This window comes from Acipenser ruthenus, chromosome 42 (assembly GCF_902713425.1).
Source record: "Acipenser ruthenus chromosome 42, fAciRut3.2 maternal haplotype, whole genome shotgun sequence".
NCBI lineage: Eukaryota > Metazoa > Chordata > Actinopteri > Acipenseriformes > Acipenseridae > Acipenser > Acipenser ruthenus.
The window spans coordinates 7321846-7341110 of record NC_081230.1 but is presented as its reverse complement, the minus strand read 5'-3'; the positions used below and the strand labels follow the sequence as shown (position 1 = coordinate 7341110).

The 19265-nt window shown below is 42.1% G+C and overlaps 1 protein-coding gene across 4 annotated transcripts in view; it reads right to left on the bottom strand.

Moving 5' to 3' along the window:
• LOC117401016 (low-density lipoprotein receptor-related protein 1) overlaps positions 1-19265 on the bottom strand; it is a 138876-nt gene that overhangs the window by 52787 nt on the left and 66824 nt on the right. For 2 of the 4 annotated variants that reach the window (XM_059011466.1, XM_059011468.1), the window contains exons 11-24: positions 18893-19129; positions 18280-18460; positions 14484-14706; positions 13526-13715; positions 12623-12748; positions 11997-12137; positions 11271-11396; positions 10411-10527; positions 7252-7332; positions 3599-3766; positions 2358-2540; positions 1904-2104; positions 1460-1705; positions 916-1113 (exon numbers count right to left, since the gene is read on the bottom strand). In XM_059011466.1, the coding sequence (XP_058867449.1) occupies positions 916-1113; positions 1460-1705; positions 1904-2104; positions 2358-2540; positions 3599-3766; positions 7252-7332; positions 10411-10527; positions 11271-11396; positions 11997-12137; positions 12623-12748; positions 13526-13715; positions 14484-14706; positions 18280-18460; positions 18893-19129 (2418 nt within the window). The remainder of the gene's footprint in view (positions 1-915; positions 1114-1459; positions 1706-1903; positions 2105-2357; positions 2541-3598; positions 3767-7251; positions 7333-10410; positions 10528-11270; positions 11397-11996; positions 12138-12622; positions 12749-13525; positions 13716-14483; positions 14707-18279; positions 18461-18892; positions 19130-19265) is intronic. The other 2 variants (XM_059011467.1, XM_059011469.1) reach the window with 1 other exon arrangement.

The following is a 19265-nucleotide window of genomic DNA, read 5'->3' as shown; positions in this document are numbered from 1 at the left end:
AACTGATAAACTTACAGCCGTAACACTCCTAACAAGAATCTCAACCCACCATAGGCTTCCGGATTGCAAAATACATGAACTTCTTTTGTCCTTATGTATAGCTTTAGAAAGTTCTTCTGAAAAACCCAATGTAAAAAAAAAATTGGGGTGGGGGGGGTTGGGGGGTTATACAGTTGTGGCTGTCTACCGAGTTCTAATTACTCTAATTACAAGCAAACTGAGCCAATCATCATTAGGGAACAAGGCAGTCTCTGTGCCCATGGTGACACAGTGTACTCTGTGGAGGAGAAGCTCAACTGCACAGATGCCGTCAGCTGCCATCGTCTCTGCGGGATCCAGCTGCGCCCTTCCCATCCAATCCAAGAGGAACACCCAGACACAGCAGACTGTAATTCACTGCAGTCCCTGCCAGCCAGGCGCTCTCGTTTGTTTAGACAGCCTCAATTAAAATCCCAGGCTCGGAATACCAAAGCAGTACTTTTCTTTCCCTCGGCTCTTCCAAGCTCAAATCAAGTTAAAGCGTCAAATGGCAGACAGAGGGTAATTATCATTGGAGAAAAAGCTTGAAAATCCTAATTAAGCTCTTGCATAATGAGAATGTTTCTTTCTATAGTAAGAATTTGGTTTGGGGAGGTTGTACAGCTATGGCCAAAAGTTCTGCATCACCCTATAGAATTAACTAATTTAGCTTCATAAAGGCGAATGAAACCTGCTGAATAACGTTACGTTAACATATTAAATACCGCTTTGTAGTTTCCCATATACTTTACGAAAAAATGACTGTGCATGTTCAAAAAGTTCTATCTAGCTCTTAGAAAACCGGGACTTTTGTAAGGTTTGGGGAAAAATATCGGAACAGTAATGGGGAAAAAAGGGGGGCGGTCCCGGTCAAAGCGGGACGTCTAGTGACCCTACCACCGCTGTCGGAAAGCTTCCCGCGGTAGATCTTGTCCTCCACCACATCTGTCCAGTAGAGGGCGCTCTGGTTGAGATGGAAGTCCAGTGCAATGGTGTTCCGCAGCCCCGGGACCAGCACGCTGAAGTCCCCCTTCTGCAGGTCTATGCGACGGATCTCGTGGCGGTTCGAGAAGATAATGAACGGCTTGAAAGGATCTGAGGAGAAAAAAAAAGGAAATACAAAATCAAGGAATGCCGGTAGCCTAAAGTTCCTGGTTACTCAGAGTTGCAGTACAAGTAGCAGCTTGTACAATATCTCCGTTTCATTAAAAAAAAAAAAAATTTTGATCAGGTGTCAGTACTCCGGAGAAAGCATCTATATGGAAGTTGAATGAAACCTGTTGAATAATGTTCCACATAATGTTCCGTCACCATGAAGTAGAGCCACTGTACAGCATAAGTATAGAGAGACATCTCCTTATATCCCCTGATTCTGACTCAATAACCTCCCAGCCTGGGGATAATAATTCTCCCTCCCCTGCAGCGGGCCTCTCCGACGCACCGTTACTCTTGCAGTTCTCCTTGTCGGGCTCCAGCACCCAGCCCTCGTAGCAGGAGCACTTGACGGTTTGCTTGTCCTGCTCACAGCGCTGGCTGCACTTGCGGTGCTTGGCGCAGAAGCTCTGGATCTGACAGGTCTTGTTGTCGGCAGCCAGGTCCATTCCCAGTGGGCAGGAGCAGGCAATGCCCTCCCCAGGAGCCACGGTGCAGTTGTGACTGCAGCCCCCATTCCCAAGGGCACACAGGTCTGTGGAGGACACACACAATATTGATTATTCATGAGTCAGTAACGACTTCAGCAGTGGCAGGTTCTGCACAGGATCTCCTAAACTAAGCAGTTTCCCAGCTCAGAGGGAGCCATGTCATCTGTATACACAGTAATATTGACAGTGTTTGTTGTGTGTCGCATACAAACAGTCCCCTGCCCTGTACTTCCTGTACGTACCGCAGAGCTCCCCCTCGTCAGAGCCGTCGGCACAGTCATCGGTTCCGTCGCACAGCTTCTCGGGCGGCAGGCACAGGGTCGAGTTGTTGGCGCAGGAGTGGGAGGGCAGCTTGCACACCAGCGCCTCGCAGCTCTCCTCGTCAGAGTTATCCTCGCAGTCGCTGTCCCCATCGCACACCCAGGCCTTGCTGATGCAGCGCGCTGCGCACACACACACACACACACACAAAACACGTGTTAAAATGGCAAAGTAGCATTCTGCTGTATAGTGGTATAACCAAATGTATGGATGATAGTTTCTAGATATTCCTCACATTTAACTACAATGTACTGAAATACCACCCTTCATTAGTTACAGTAGTTTAAATAAAACGGCACTGCACTGCAGTACTGGGAGCACGACTCCTGACTTAGGCGGGGGCGCTCTGGCTGATCAGCGGGTCTTGGTACTCACCGGAGTCCCGGCAGCCAAACTTGACGTTGGGGTCGCAGATGTGTGTCACCCCCTCGCAGTTCTTCTCATCGCTCAGGTCCATGCAGTCCGTGTCTCCGTCGCACCGCCAGCGCATGGGGATGCACAGCCCGTCCAGGCGGCACTGGAACTCATCTGTGTGGCAGCCCCCGGGGGGGCGAGTGGCTGGGGGAGGAGGGGAGAGAGGTGGAGGGGGAGGGGATACACAGTGAGTTTCTGGACAGTGCTGGATGAAGCATGTTCTAATCTCCCGTCAATGATCATGCAGCAACTTTGAAGACCTGTGAAGCTTAATCTAAGAACTGAGTTCACGATACTCTGATGGGCTATTGTGTGATATGTAATAAGGTAACTATTTTAATAAGTGGTGCAAGTCAATTATCCATGTGGCATGGATCATAGCAGCTCTTTTTTCCTGAAGACCCAACATGCATATTATAAAAATGATATTGGTAACTTAGCGATCCAAAAACCGTATTTCCAATAGGCTGATCCATGGAGCAATTATATCTAGACTTGCAAGAAGGAAAATTACTTCTCAGGTTTTCTGCAATGCAAAATTTATTTTCTCTCTTCTGAACCAGCAGAGCATTGATACAGAGGCGACAGTTAAGCCAATTCTGTTTCTTAGACCATTTTTTATTAGACGCAGGCCATTGATTTTGTGTTAAAAATAAATAAATCAATGAGGATGACAGCTGGCCATCGTGACAGTAAGTGTCCAAGGATTTACAGATGCATCCCTCATCTTTACTTTGTCATCTCGACTGCTTGGAGCCCCACACCTAAGTAATTAACAATTCCCTTAACTGCCCAACCGAGAGGCTTCAAATCCATATCAGGCAGCCTGCCCGAGCAGCCTTCTGGTGACCACCGTATAAGACTTGGGGAAAGAATTGTTGGGGAAAGCATTGGCTATTCACTTCCAGAAAGGTTAACTAACCTAGTGTTCTGGTTTTAGGTTTCCCATGTCCATTTATGTACTGTTGAGGTGTACAGTACAGGGCAGATATTCGGAGTTCAAAGATCCCTTATAATAGCGCCCATGGTTATAATATGCATTTACCAGTTTACCCCTTTTTTTTGGTTAAATATGCTTTGCTATACCTCTTGGCTATGCTTTTACTATGGGAAACTCTTATTAGGGAGTGCAAGTCTAAACTGCGCTAGGAACATTTCCGTTTTCATGCAGCCGCACAGCCGCACCGTTAGTAAGTGCTCACCTTGGTTGGTGCAGTTGGCGTGCGTCTCGTCGCTGTAATCGCCGCAGTCATTGTCCCCGTCGCAGGTCCAGTGCTCCGGGATGCAGCGGCCGCTGTTGCATTTGAACTGCGCGCTGGAGCAAGAGTGGCTGCAGCCTGCCTCGTCGCTGTTGTCTCCGCAGTCATTATCTGCAACAGAACAGCGATTCATTCTCCTACACATGTACCCTTAGAAATGGCTGGTGGCGTCTCGTTTTTTGCCGTACTAAATTGTTAGCATTCTAGACTTCACCAATTGGTTAGCTGTCAGAGATAACGACATGGGCCACTGCGTATCAAAGGTAATTTACTCCAGTGTGTATTTAAATAGACTCAGAAGGTTAATATAAGAATCCACCTCTTGGGTTTTCTAGTTTTGTAACACTGCCCATGTGTTTTCCTCTCGCAAACTAATGCTGCCTTTTGCACCCTAAGCTGGGAGTCATTGTATTTGATTATATCACAATGAAATGAGAGAAGGTAACTACTGGTAATAAATTGCATTCATTTATTTATTTCCACTATGTAAATGAAAGCACATACAACACATTATGGAACTGCTGTAATATACCTTAGTTAGCACTGTTTCAATTAGCTTTTAAAAGCACAGTCAACTATAAATAATCAAACATGTACATGTAATCTTTAATCTAGAAGCAGCCTTCTTCAGCGCGTTTACAACCTACAGTTGCACTACATGTATAGAATCTATACTTGAAAGCAAATAAAGAAAAAATAAAATAAAATTTTTAAAAAAATCACAGAAACTGCATAGATCATCCCATGCACCATGAAGGAATGTACCCAGATCCGATACATTGAGCATGGAAGTACTTCCAAAAAAAAAAAAATCTACATATCTACTGTAGCTCGGCAGAAACTGAAAACAGAGGAGCCAAAGAGACTAACCAATTACTTAATTGTGTTTGCTTAGACTAAAAAGTGGATTGCTATGAATTACATAGATTGACTTAAAAAAAAAAATGGCTCCATTAAGCCAAGTATTTGATTTAGAGCTGCTATTGCTATTAACTGCATACATTCACAAAGAACTGCTTGCAGATAAGCCCCTGTATGCAGACGGGTAGCCCCTGGATCAGCTGCAACTGCACAGCGACAGTGTAAGACAAAGGGATGGAAATAAAACTCCCATTGATCCATTCCCGGTTTTACTGTGAGTTGAGTAAGACACAGCTGGGCTTGTTAACTATACACTATGGCCAACCTAGCTCTAGCAAAACCTGGAATGGTTGACACTGCTATGCAATAGGAGTCTTATTCCCATCCCTGAGGACACCTGTGACTGGTTTTACAGATTAGCACTTGGACCACCTAATAATACCTTTAAGCAATCCCAGATTAGTGCTAATCAGGGTCTGCGAAACAAGCTGCTATTAGCGTAAGCAGAGCCTCCACCCCGCCCTGGTTTGGGAAAGTAACCCCTGTAAGACCCTGCTCTAGCAGCGCGCAGGATGGTGCATGTTGATCTATGCACTAACCGGTAGGGTTCGGGCAATTCATTTCATCAGAGCCATCCCCACAATCCTTTTCTGAAACACAGACCAGACAGGAGAGTCGGCACGGAGTGCACACAAACACAAACACAAACAAGGACGTCTTCCAGGGAGCTTGCAGGCACCATCGAAAACAAGCAGTCTTTGCTGAAAAGCTTCACCTCTGATTTCATACTGAGCTGTTGAAAACACAGCTTCTGTAATTTAGCGCTAGTATCTGTATTGATAAATGCGTTAAGTGTCCAAAGACAAAACGCAAAGGTATAATTATTAAAAAAAATAACTCTGTGAACATACTAAAGTACTTTGATTAATTACTGTACATTTACTATTATTATCAATTGTTTAGATGCAATTTCACATAAAAAAATATCTAAATTAAGCTGCTGTTTGTGTGAGCATTTCAAGATTATCATGTTTCTGAGGGCACTGACCACAGTATAATAATAAACAAACCCAGTCTGAGGCAATTCGGGAGGGTTATAATTATGACGACAAAACCGTACAGCTTTGCCAGCAAGCTTCCTTTTAAAGAAACATAAAAACACTAACACGAGAAAGCAAACCAACAAAACATCAGACAGGGAGTTAAACTAAAAAACAGACACCTCGTGGTTAGAAAGGGTATGTCTGTGGGTGTTTGGAAAGAAAATCCTTTATTATGATTACGGTAAAGGGTTGATTTATGTGGCAAAATATTTGTGTTTTTGCAAAGGACGCATCCAAATTCCTGTCTACAGATCAGTCACCCCGTTCACAGAACATACATCTGTTTCTAAAGTTTAAAAAACGGTTTTATGTTTTAGTAGTAGCTCATGAGTACAATCTTAATTTTGGGGATTTAGAACAAGTCATGCGTAAGGTGCTTCTTATTAAAAACAGAAGCTTTATTTGACGACACATTACTGAGGCTCTTAAATCACTGCACTGGCTTCATTTTAAATTTGGGACTGATTTTAAAAGCCTGCTTACAACTTATAAGGCCCTTCATGGTTTTGGGGCCTTTATAGTCGCACCTTGAGATCAGTGAACGTTAAACTTTTGCTTGTTCCTAAAAGCGGTCTAAACATCGGGAGGGGCGAGGGCCTTTAGCTGTTATGCTCTTTGGAATGCTGGCACAGTCAAATCTTTCAAATCAAAATTTGAAATCTATGTTTGCGTTGGTTTTAAGCTGGATTGATTGGCCAATGACTTTTTTAAAAATAAGTGTTTTAATATTAAGTGCCCTGGGATGCTCTGTGTGAAGAGCACTACATAAAAGCAAATTATATTGCATTGTATGGTTCTCTCACCCAAACTGCACGAGCTAACATCCTTTATAACGACACCCTACGCAGATGCATTAACCAGGTGCTGGCACTGCATGAAAACGATTTCCGATTTATTTCAGCGTTTCAGGTTTATGTATTTAAAACTGTGATGGGGAAACTGGGTTACTGCAAACCAATAGATTTTTTTTCAGTACGGCCTCACTGCCCTGTGAACTGCTCAGCCAGCCAGCCAAAGCAGACCCCTGTGTTGATCCCGTCCCCCTGGGTCAAAGGCAGGTCACGCTTCCTGTGTGGATTAGCGTGAATGCCAATCTCCCCTTTCCAGGAAAACAAGAGCAAAAGTCAGGCTGTGTTTTCATTGCTTTGTGTGATGAATGCAAACTGTGATACAGCCATACCCTTTACAACAAGCAGCTCTGACACAGTACAAACAAAGCAAAAATCAATCAAAAGCCAACCATGACCAACGAGTGAGGAGGGAGAGTTCTAAAAATGGTATACTACTAGAATAAATCAAATAAAATCGAAGACAGACTGGTAACACACACACACACACACACACACACACACACACACTAAATAATGTATGCTTAGTTGTAGAAGATTGGAGGCTGGCTTTACTGGCAAGTTGTCTTTTTGTACGATCATCATTACCTTAATAATCAAAATGTATTGATATTAAAATTGAAAGGCTTTCTTTCAAGTTTGCCCGGGGTGAAGTACTGGAGAGCCAGCCTTGTTTAAATCATTTTTGCTTCTGGTGATTTCGCTTGTGTGAGCGCAGTACAGCACGGAGGCCTGCAGAGTACAGGTTAGGGAAGGAGGTAGGGGGGTTGGCTGGGGGACTCACCATTGTCACAGCGCCAGTTGATGTTGATGCAACGGCCGTTGTTGCAGGTGAACTGAGTCAGGGGGAAACAGGTGGGATACGCTGTAGAAAAAGAAAGAGGCTGCATTAATAAACAGAGAACTGGAAAAATTAACCACCAAGGAGCTTTTAGCATCAATATACTGTAGAATGAAATGGAACAAGCATTAAGGACAAAAGCAAGAATTAATAGTAGAGAACACAAACACTTGAATATCTTGATCTGATCCAAACCATCTGGAACTTCATAATTCAATGTCAAGCCTACTGGACGCAACACAAAGAGGAAAAGAAAAAAATAGATGGGTGTTTGTCCAACCAGCACAGCAAATCATGCCAACGTGTGCCAAATAAAAGTTTATGACTTTAGTTCGGGAGTAAGGACCGCCCCCACAGTCATTACATCATCTGCTAGCCAATCAGGAGATGATAAATAAGCCAGGCATGTACCCCTCATTATGTGCTACTGATTCACATCCCTACACCTCCCTCAAATCAAGCGGGTTTGACACCAAATGACTCATCCGTATCATATTCCATAATCTTCAATACAAATATCACTCTTCTCAAATTCTGTGTCTTGTGGGTTTGTCCTGAACTAATGAAAAATGATTATGGTCATAGATCCATTTAATAGCCAGTGGGTGGATGTGATCCATTTTTGGAGGCCCGCTTTCCTGTAACAATCTGCAACAGAGTGTATTTTGTTCTCTCTCCATTACAAAAGGCCCACACACATTTTCAAATCAATCCCAGAAGGGTGGCAAGGTTTCACAGAAACAACAAACAAACAAATAAAAAGAAAATGGATAAAAACATTGTATGAAGCAGCAGAGCAATGTAAAAGATTTTTTGTTGAATTCTCAAAAATCACACTGAATGCACACATACAATATCGACCTTGGACCCTGTTGAGTCATTAATGTATCTGTGTACCTACGTGTTTCGAACAGTCTTAACCTGTTTTTCTCCCTGGTCACCCAGACTTAATTCCGTTCTACCGCTGATAACCAGGTAATTAGACACCAAATTACAAAGCTGTCTTTTCTTTTAAACCGCCTAAAATAAGAAATCGCTATGACTTAGTCTTCAGCATCTGAATCACGTCTCAGAATCGAGCAGGCTGGCAGGCAGAGCGTCAGGGGACTAGCGAGTGAGCAGAAGAATCAAGGTCATTTGCATATTAATTTGAAAAGCGAGAAAGAGATTAACTTTGCTGGGTTCTCGTTCACTTTTAATGGGCCTGCAATCTTATTCAACAATGTAATCTTAGCAAACCCTTTAACCTGTGGATCAATCATCTATTTCCAATACGTCCAGTCCCCCCCCCCCCTCCCCAAGTTTCCAATACAGCACATTGATCTCCTTAATTGAAGCATATTAAGACTGTTTTAAACAAACCACTAAATAGGATGTGAATGGATCTTTATTGATCCACACAGCACTTAATGGGCGCATCCCCCATAATGCATTGCCTGGCAAGCAATGCTCCAAGCCTACTCTGATGGGTTGAGACCCCCAGATCAACAGTGTTTGACAACACAAAAAGATAAAGAGAAAGTTAAAAAAATGACATGCTGTACATTTTCAGTTCCGGACTCAAAACGCAAAAAACATGATATCTAGAACTACACTAGGATTGTGAGTTCTGGTTCATGTTTCATGCCCCATTCAATTGGTTTAATCAGCTGTAGAACTGGATATCGTGTTTTACAATGAATGCTTACTGCAACACGTGTTTTTAGACCAATTTAGCGAACATAAGTGCACAACAGGTCAGACTACTGAAATAATTTGGTTACAACTAAAACCACTTTAGGTCTGGATTTGGACTAAAAGTGCAGCAAGCAGCTCTTCTCTGTACTGTGCACTGAGCGAAGATACATGGGTTTACAAAGCAGTCCCTAGCCACAATCTAATGGAGCTCAGATATTTGCCACAATGAACTGCCTGTCTACTCAATCAAACCCCACCCCTTGTGCCATGGCTGATTCACTTTCACCGAGGTGTGAAAAACCGAGCATCTTAACAAATGCCCTCCATGCCAGAAGATGACAGGACTAGCAAGGCTGCATTGTTTTTGTAATGCTATCGTAGCAGAACACACACACGTCAGAAACTCAGAGTTTAAAAAAGGGTCACACAGCTAGACGCTGCTAATGGAAAATGAGGATACCGCATGTTACAGCTAAAACAGCTAAATCACCAGACTGCAGCTTTTTTTAATGGGCTTGCTACAAATAGGAAATTTCAGCTTTGCCTACAATATACATTTTAATGCGTCCTCGGTCATCTCTGATTTTAGAAGAAAAATGAATTGTTTAATAAAAGCGTTCATTTCTAAAACATTAGTTTTGGTTCAAAATAATAATTGCAGTAAACTGATGGAAGTTCATTTTTGGTATTATAAATGCATCATATTTTAACATATATTCAAGCATTTGTTTTTAATCTAAAGGATGTAATACTGTTTATTTTGATTATCTGAGGGTATACAAGAACAACCCTAACCCTATCCCTAAGCACAATAGCTCCTTTTTTACCACATGCCTAAATAATCAGTTCATATCAACAAACAGCTTTTATCTAAACGAAATCAGAAAAGAATCCCTTATTTACACATTTCCAAATCAACCCTTCCGGGAAGACAGAAGTTTGTTTTCTTACGCAGTACGAATAGCAGATTCTTTGGATGTATTCTCTCTCATCTACTGTAAGTGGAACCGTATATTTTCTTCTCAATACATCTGAAAACACTCGAAGAACCAGACATCTGCAGTTTAACGACCCCTCGTCTATAAGCCTAGTGCCAAACTAGTCATTTCACAGCTGCCAGAACAAACAGATGTTACGGATTTCAGAAATACCTTTAACCCTTTCCTCAGGAGTCGACACAAGCTGGTAGCGACTAGAATTCAGAACTGAGGCTTCATTTGACTACTTCGGGGGGGGGGGGGGGGGGTTACAGCACAAATACAAGTAGGTGTTATGAATGTAACACCTTGACCGTACATTGAGACTCATCATGGATACACTGGGGGTCAAAGCTGATCATTGTTCCCAGCGTCTCTCAGCGTCTCTCATTATGTGTGAAAGGTGAGAACGGGAGCTTCGATAAAGAGCTTAACGTGGTCTACTGACCGCAGGATAAAGGCTCATCCGACCGGTCTCCACAGTCATCGTCCAGATCACAGGTCCAGGAGATGGGGATACAGCGTCCACTCGCACAGGAGAACTGATTGGGGGGGCACGTCCGTGCTGGGGAGAGAAACACTCTCAATTTAGCTGCAGTATCTAGGGGGGTGGCACTTTGGGTAGTTTCAAGGAATAAAAGTGCAAAAAAAAAGAACCCCTGACTTTTTTTCCTTGCCTATGGTGACCAGCTGTAACTAGTGCCATTCACACCCCTACAAGGCTAATGTCCAATACAAGCTAAATCACCTCATACACATTCCTCTTAACGGGACATTGCTTATTAGGTGATCCTTCACACTATCAAATCAGGGATGGAGTGCACATCACCCAGTGACACTGCCTGCAAATCAAAACTCATTTCAACATCGAAGCCATTGATTAAGACATCTAGTCGAAATGTCTGTCATTATTATTATTATTATTATTATTATTATTATTATTTCTTTCTTAGCAGACACCCTTATCCAGGGCGACTTACAATTGTTACAAGATATCACATTATTTTTACATACAATTACCCATTTATACAGTTGGGTTTTTTACTGGAGCAATCTAGGTAAAGTATCTTGCTCAAGGGTACAGCAGCAGTGTCCCCACCTGGGATTGAACCCATGACCCTCCGGTCAAAAGTCCAGAGCCCTAACCACCACTCCACACTGCTGCCCTTACATTTACGAAGCATTTGTTTTGTAAAGAACTAGCTCCTTTTTGAAAGACATCAATGCAGATTAAACCACATGGACAGAGGGGGTTTTCATAGGGATACAATAAGGAAGAGATCTGGCCTGAGCGGAGCATGCCATTACCTGAACAGGTGGTGTTGGACTCATCCTCATCATTGCCGCAGTCGTTATCCCCGTCGCAGAGCCAGCGAATGGGAATGCACCGGTTATTATGGCATTTGAAGCGGTCCGAAGGGCAGGTGTGCTGATCTGTTGTGGGTCAAACAAAATGGGATTGGTAACTGACGGGACGTCGCATGGAACCAGCAACCGTTTAAGGGCCGCGTTGGATTGAGTTGGTGGACGCCCGCATCACACCGCTGGCTTGTGGCATCAAGGAGTTGCATTATAGATGGCAATGCCTAGTAAAGTTATTTCATTACTGATGAGAAGTTTAAGATTAAAAAAAGACAAATCCTCTCATTTCTAGTAATTCCAAGGATGGAAACAAGACTCCCATTGCACAGCAGTTTGATGCTGGTTTTACAAGAGTTTAATCAAACACACTGTTACCTACATACAGTGGCCAATCAAGCTTGTAACAAAACCTGGAATGGGTGAAACTGCTATGCAATAAGAGTCTTCTTTCCATCTTTGAATCCATCTCTGAATCAAGTTTGTGATTGAAGGGAATTTCCAATCAAGTTTGAAATTAATTAATGGCCGTTTACTGTTCCACGATCTCCACCACAGTTGTGCTACATGTGTGCAGGGGTTCTCTGTGTTTGTACATGCAGGTATGCTGCACTATGCCTCCCTGCTCTGAGTGGCTCGTTTCTAACAGCCCTGCAGATGAAGGGGTGAACGTACGGCAGAGTTCAGGAGCCTCGTCGCTGTTGTCCAGGCAGTCGTTATCTCCGTCGCACTTCCAGCGTTCCTGGATGCAGCGGTTATTCTTGCAGGCAAACTCTCCGGCCTGGCACTGAGGGGGAGGGATGTAGGAGGGGTTTGCTGGGGATCAAACACAAAAGACAAGATTCATACAGCCCCACAACCTGGCTCAGTTTCTACTGTGTAATCCATGCTACCGCTTCTGCTTAACAGTGATATATCTAAAACTGTACCAGACACCTTTTGTGTCCAATTATAACAATGTTTATCATAACACTTTGAATTTGTGACAAGGGCCATGAAAAATGTACCATTGTTACATTAGGTAATCAATATCCACTTTGGCACTGAGAAAGTCATCTACAGTAAAAAATACATAAACTCAAAACAAACAGAAAACATTGATCTGCTTTGCTCAGTTTCTTACAGCGTTACCAAATAACTGCAGTATGGTTTTAATATCACATACTACTTGAAAGATCCCACCCTTCACACAAAATCTTGGGACAGCCACAAGTCTGATGACTTGGCATCTAACACAGTGTAGTGAAACTAGTGACTTAAAACAGCCTGCCATCACAGTACTTGAAAGCGAAGAGGTGTACCTTTGCAGCTGACGTTGTCAGAGTCCAAAATCTGATCCTCGGCACAGGCACACTGCCTCCCGTCAGGAATGGCCAGACACAGACTGCTGCAGCCTCCGTTGTTCACTCTGCAGGCATTGGAACCTACTTCCCATGACAAACGGCACGTTACTCAGGACTTCGTATAAAGGCAGACACAGCAGCAACAGCCACTGCCTGTCCATATCAATAAGGGTTGGAATGAGGCTTTTCCAAAGAGAACGAATTGAGGATTGCTTTCTTGGTATTCAATAACAATGACTTGCCTGTATAAAATTACACCTGTATTCATGTACTGCAGAACATATAGAGGATTGCGTAATCGATTCCTTGAACAGGTATCTTGAATCTGATCTGCATATCAATGCAATTGAGAAGCACACACATGCACAGTCCTGTCTTAAATATAGCAGTGCACAAATGTATTAGAGCACCCCATTGCTTCTGTAGTTTATTTGTTGTGCATATTAAATCAAACCACTGGAACTGAAAATCTTGGAAAATGTGTCCAAATAGGCAAATTAGTGCCTGTCTAATGTAATTGATGACTTTAATAGGCCAAGCATGCAATTCATTTAAAATAGCAAGAGAAAAGAAACACAAAGCCACAAATGCTAAAATGTACGAGGCTTTTCAGGAGTTGTTTAAGATGCCTAATTAAAGCGCAAAGTGTTTGAACATATTCACACACAAGTGCCTATTGTTTCTATATCACTGATTGCTGACCGAAAATTGAAATTCTCTCACCCTGATGTTTTCACGCAGGTAGGTATTGAAAGGATATAAATGCCAAATCTTGAGGTGTTCTAATAAACGTGCACCCTGCTGTATAGCTAGCTGTGCTGATTCAGGAGCTGGCTGGTAAGCCTCTTCTCTGTGGGATACCTTGTTGCTGCTGGGCGTCGTACATGCGGATCTCAAAGATGGGCGGACGCTCGTTGCGCAGCAGGGTGACGGTCTTGGTGATCTGGTCCAGCTTGTAGATGCTGCCGCTGCGGTACTCATTCCAGAACAGGAAGTTGTTGTAGTGGCACAGGCCAAAGGCGTGGTTCAGTTCGTTCCCTTCGTACACCGTCTGCAGCACGAGGAAAGAAAGGAGGAATGGGCAAGTCTTCCTTTTAAACCTGGAATGCCTAACTGTGAACAGCTGTGCCAATAAAAAATACTGAATGCTTCCAAAAATATACATTTAATCTGTAATTTTAATTCTGGACCTGCTTTTTATTTAACAAAAGGAGAAACAATGAACTTAAGTGCTTGAGTGGTCTTAAATAATATCTTTTTTTATTCAAGTTTGTAGAATTAATACAGGTGCCGTCCGTAGTAAGCTTTGAATATCTGAGTCTAGGTTTTAAAACTCCATGTTTGAATGATGTGCGTTTCCTTTAAACCCTGCAATGGGAGACCTATGCAGGTAATGGCACAGGTATTTATTATCTGTATGAACTGTAATGTCAAACTTTTCCCATACATCGTTCTGAGTTCCTGTGTACAGCCTATGAAACACAAAGCAGCTTTTTCTATTGCAAATTGCTGCAGATGACATTAAGCAATTTTTCATCATGTGAACAGCTATAATATCTGAACAACATTGATTTGAGATACTTCGTAAAAATTGCATTTTATGTCCCCTACAACCAAATGCATCAAAAAGTAGCCAGGGAAGTTTGCCTGGTGTTACATGGGCTTCAGAATCCACCAGCCATTATCTGAGCCTGTAAAATCCTAGTTGCCAGCTTCACAATTCCAAAGTAATCATGCCGTGACCTTTCAACTCTGCAGGCCCACCAGTGGTAGCATGAAGCAGAGTTGAAAGGTCAACGCATTCTTCCCAGCTGCTGACCTTGCGCTCTGTGTTGTTGAGAAAGACCATCTCGATGCGGTCGTAGTAAGCGTCCACCCAATACAGGACTCCACCAGGGATGTCCAGACTCAGGCCGTTCGGCCAGAGAACAGTCTTGGACGTGAGGAAGACATTGCGGTTCGAGCCGTCCATCCAAGCCCGCTCAATCTTCCCACGCTTGCTCTCTTTGGGGTCCTCCTCCCAATCCGTCCAGTACATCCACCTAAACCAGGAAGGATGTGATCAGATACGGTCCAAGCAAAAGGTAACCAGCTAGTCTTACACTTCATTTCACCTGAAGGGTCCAACTGTCCCACCATGCCTTCAACACTTTCTTTCCAGTCATTAAGCAACCAGCTGCCTCCCCTAATGACTGACATTAGCCAGTGAAATGGGCTAGAAAGTACAAACAACAAGAGACTACGTGAGAGGATGCCAAACAGCAAGCATTCTTAAATTTAGTACTTTTTTATGAAAAGTATGTTTACTATAACTGCACTTACAAGATCTAGAACATAAAAGTTTGAGAACGAGAAAAGGCCTTTCGGTCAATCAAGGCTTGTTAGCACACCAGTCTCCTCGACTAGGGGGGACTCATTTAAAAGCACAGAATCTAGTCTTTTTTTAAAATGTTCCCAGTGTTTTAGATCCTACTACTTCACATGGCCGGCTATTCAATGCATTTAAAACTCTCTGTGTCAAAAAAATGCTTCCTACCATTCTAAACTTTACTCAGCTTCCATTTATGCCCTCTTGTTCTATGTGCTAAATTTGTAGTAGCGTCTTGGGTTAACTTTATCTATACCATCTGATTTTAAAGACTTATCTGCCGAGTGAAAGGAAGATGCAGAGAATAATTTCACTTCCTATAACCTTCACTCCCTTAAGGGACTAACAGAAAGTGTTCTTTGTGACAGTTCCTTATTCTGCCTTTAAATCAAGGCAATTTAACATGACTAGCCCAGGAACAGGATAAGGATATGAGATACGAGAATATGAGTTACATAATGTCTTAAATTGGGCAGACTTAGTTCTGCCTTTATCAATTAGTGAGTACAAAAGAAGTCTAAAATCAATCTGAACAAAATAAATGGATTTAACTAATAGGCCTTAAATGCCTAAAACAGCTATTGTGCAAGGAAAATTACCGTCCAGATCTTAATCTCTGCTTAAATAAAAGGCAATGCACGGATTACAAGTTTTTCTGGTGTTCAATAAAAAGCTTGTCTAGACCTTTGGTTCTAATAAAGTCTCAACCAAAGTTTGATGTTAATGTAATTACCTAAACTGTAGTCAAATACTGTGATGATTTTTTGGTTTTTTTTTCCAGGAGCGGGAGTAACAAAGCACTCTATCAAACAAGGATTAAATCTGTATTTGTATAAGCCCTGATGTGCAAAAACATTTTTATTCCAGCCCGCAGACAAGACGACTCTGCAAACACTAAATCACTTGTATTCATGAAGCGCTCGGATCCTTGTTAAAGATTTCAATGCCGATGAGCCCCGTGCTTTAAAAGGGTCACAGGGGCAGCTTTTCAATTATGGCGGATTTTACAAGCAATTTGCATTAGCTGTAATCAGTTTTACACTGCAGTAATGCCTGTCAATACCGTAGATCAGGGGCAAGCTTCTTTATAGAGGGGTGAAATTAGGTTTGTCTTTTGTGTCAAATAAGGGAACTTAAAAATACATGAATTGGTTCGGTTTCAGGTTTAAGGTTCAAAAGTGTTTGATTTAAAAAATGTGTACATTTCAAATACGTGTTTAAGTGATTTGTATTGCTAGACCCGTTTTAAGATTTCTACAATCACAATTGATATACCTTCCAGTGTGAACAGTAGGCTTTTCTTTAAACTGGAGTTCAAATCTTAAACTACCTTACCTACGGTAACATGGATAGTCCAAGATTAGTGCTAATCAAGGAGTTGGAAACCTTAGTAAATGTTTTAAATCTTCATGCAATTCATCTAACCATCTTAAATAATTTGATTTTAAAATGATGTATTTCAGTGTCTGGTTGCTATCCTTTCTATAAGACTCAAAGAGAAATATTTCAGAAGACAATGCAACTATAAATCAAACTAATAATGTGTATAATATGATCAGTGAATACATGCGATTTAGCAATAAGTTGCTAATGGCTGTATTTAAAATATATTCAAATATAAAATTTAAAACAGTTTAAAAAACATGTGATTTTTCCATTATTGCAAAAATCTAGGTTACACCCAAGTGAACTTGTGTAACGAGTTGCATAACCATGTCATCCACAATGTCCATACTATCTACCATCTAGTTACAGGTCACAGGCAGTTTAAATAGACATGCTACAACAGTGGCACAAAATCTTGTGCACAAAAAATTGTGCACAAAATTGCACAATTACACACAAAAACGCTTTGCAGCATCAACACCTATACTAGCTGGCTACTTTCCTTGCACTTTCAGATTGAGTGGACTGGTATTTAAAGAAGACTTGATAGTAAGGATTGGAGCCTACATCACCCATTTACTGTCCCCATGCTTCAACAACCTTCAAGCCGGAAAGTCATCGCAGCGTTTCTGAGTTCTACACTAAGATTAGTTTGTCATTTGCTAGATAAATCTATTACGGTCAATGCAAACAAGCTAACACAAATAATGATTCATTTAAAATGTTGAAAGGGAGCGTAGATAAATAATCAAAAATCTGCAGAGAAATGAACAGCAGCATAGCCAAAAAGAGGAAACTAATGATTTCCGCTGACTGACAAACAGGTCGAGATTGCGAGGGTGGTAATCGGAGTGACAGGGCAGGTGGCCAACCGCGTCGCTTCGTTTCACCTGGGCCAATTTTCCAATTTACTCCCGTCGTTGACATTTGCGAGAGATAAATGAAGATACATTTAAATATCAAAAGGAGCCCATTAATCACAGACTGTATAAAAAGAACAGAGGTAATGAAGTCGGGAAGAATGGGGGAAAAATGGGCCCTGCCACTGAAACAATGCAGCATCGCAAGACAGGGGTTGTGTTGGGAGATAAAGGCTGGTAGGAGATCCAACGCATGCTAAAGAGACACCAGCAAAGCACAGTTTTACAGGGGCTGGTTTTTCAATGAGAAGCACTCATACTGATAGGAATGGCACATATAGTTCCATTAAAAGGCCTTTTATAATACAGAGTTGGAAAAACGAATCTAGTCATTGGATTTATTGGCTTTTATTTTACGATTCTCAATTTATCTTTGATCAGGTTATTTCCGGCCCTGTTTGAAGTCTCGTGTACTAGATTAGAATTCTACATCTGTTTTGCTCTTTGATTAGAACGTTTTTTTTCAATGTCTATTTTACTATGTGTAATAATATGCATCTTTTCAGTTGTATTTGAAGAGGTTTTTAGAAGTCTACCCATTTGCTTCTTTTTGAATAAAGTTTTTTCAATGCATTGATTGATGTAGTTAATATGCGTCGATATTCCCTTTATAAAAGTTTACCATTGTAAAAACATAGCAGTGTTATAACAAACAGTGACAGCATGGTAAAGCATAGGTAAGCATTATAATGCATGGCGAGTTATGGTGAAGCATATTAATAAACTTGGCAAACCAGTGTAAACTATGGTAAATGCAAAGCATAACCAGAGGGAAAGCATGGTAAATCTGCAAAATACAATGCAAAAAAAAAAACTGTGTTAAAATTCTCTAAGGGTCCATTAGGAAATTGGCTGCTGTTTTGAAAGAATACAGTATGCTGAGGTTGCTGGTTTGATCTCCATCTTCGCCCAGAGGAAAGGACGTTTAGGAGACCCCTTACCCATGGAGCGGATCCACAACAATAGCCCTCGGGTGGGTCATTTTGCCCTCAATCAGGGTCTTTCTGGTCTGGGAGGCTTTCTCCAGTCGGGCCACGCTGATGGTCTTCTTGGGGCCATCGTCTGTCCAGTAGAGGTTGTTCGCCATCCAGTCCACAGCCAGCCCTTCCACAGTGTGGATCCCTGGGGAAAACACAGAGAGGTGGGGCTAGAAAACTAACCAAACTGTCCAGAACTAGTGCCAGAGTGTGGCTTTCTTCATCCACAGATTCATATTAAATCACCACAACAGTAAATGTTTAAAATATAAAAGTCAGGTACAGTAGTTGAAGATCATTTAATATAATTATTCCAGTGAACAAATCCTTATACAATGCTCTATATATATATATATATATATATATATATAAAAACAACAACACACATCCTCATTTATAACATAGGTATCTGTGTATGGAAGATTTATCAAAAGTATTTAAAAAGACTACATATGTTTTCCATTGGGCAAACTGCAGCCAACTTGTCATCTCCATAGCAAATGTACAAAAGCAGGCAATTTGCCAGCAGTGGGAAATGGGACCAGTCCACGGTTGGTACTGGGTGCCTGTGACGTACCGTCCTTGAGAATGGTCTCTCTCTCCGTGCCGTCGATCTTCTGCCGGCCGATCAGGTAGCTGGTGGCGTCGGCGAAGAAGATGAAGCTGGTCTCCGCGTGGAAGTCCAGGGCACGGGGGTTCATTAGGTTCTCAATGGGGATCATGTACTCGTCAGGGACCTTGGCATTCATATCCATCCCCCGGATAATACCCGGGCGCCCCTTGCCATAGACCAGGAACAGCTCGTGCTCAGGTTCTGAGTGGAGGGGAAGCGGGAATCAACCCATTAACCCTTTCATGCATGAAATATTGAAAATAGCTGGGAAAAAATTACAGCCATGGCCAATAGTTTTGCATCACTCTACAGAATGAACGAACTTTGCTTCGTGATG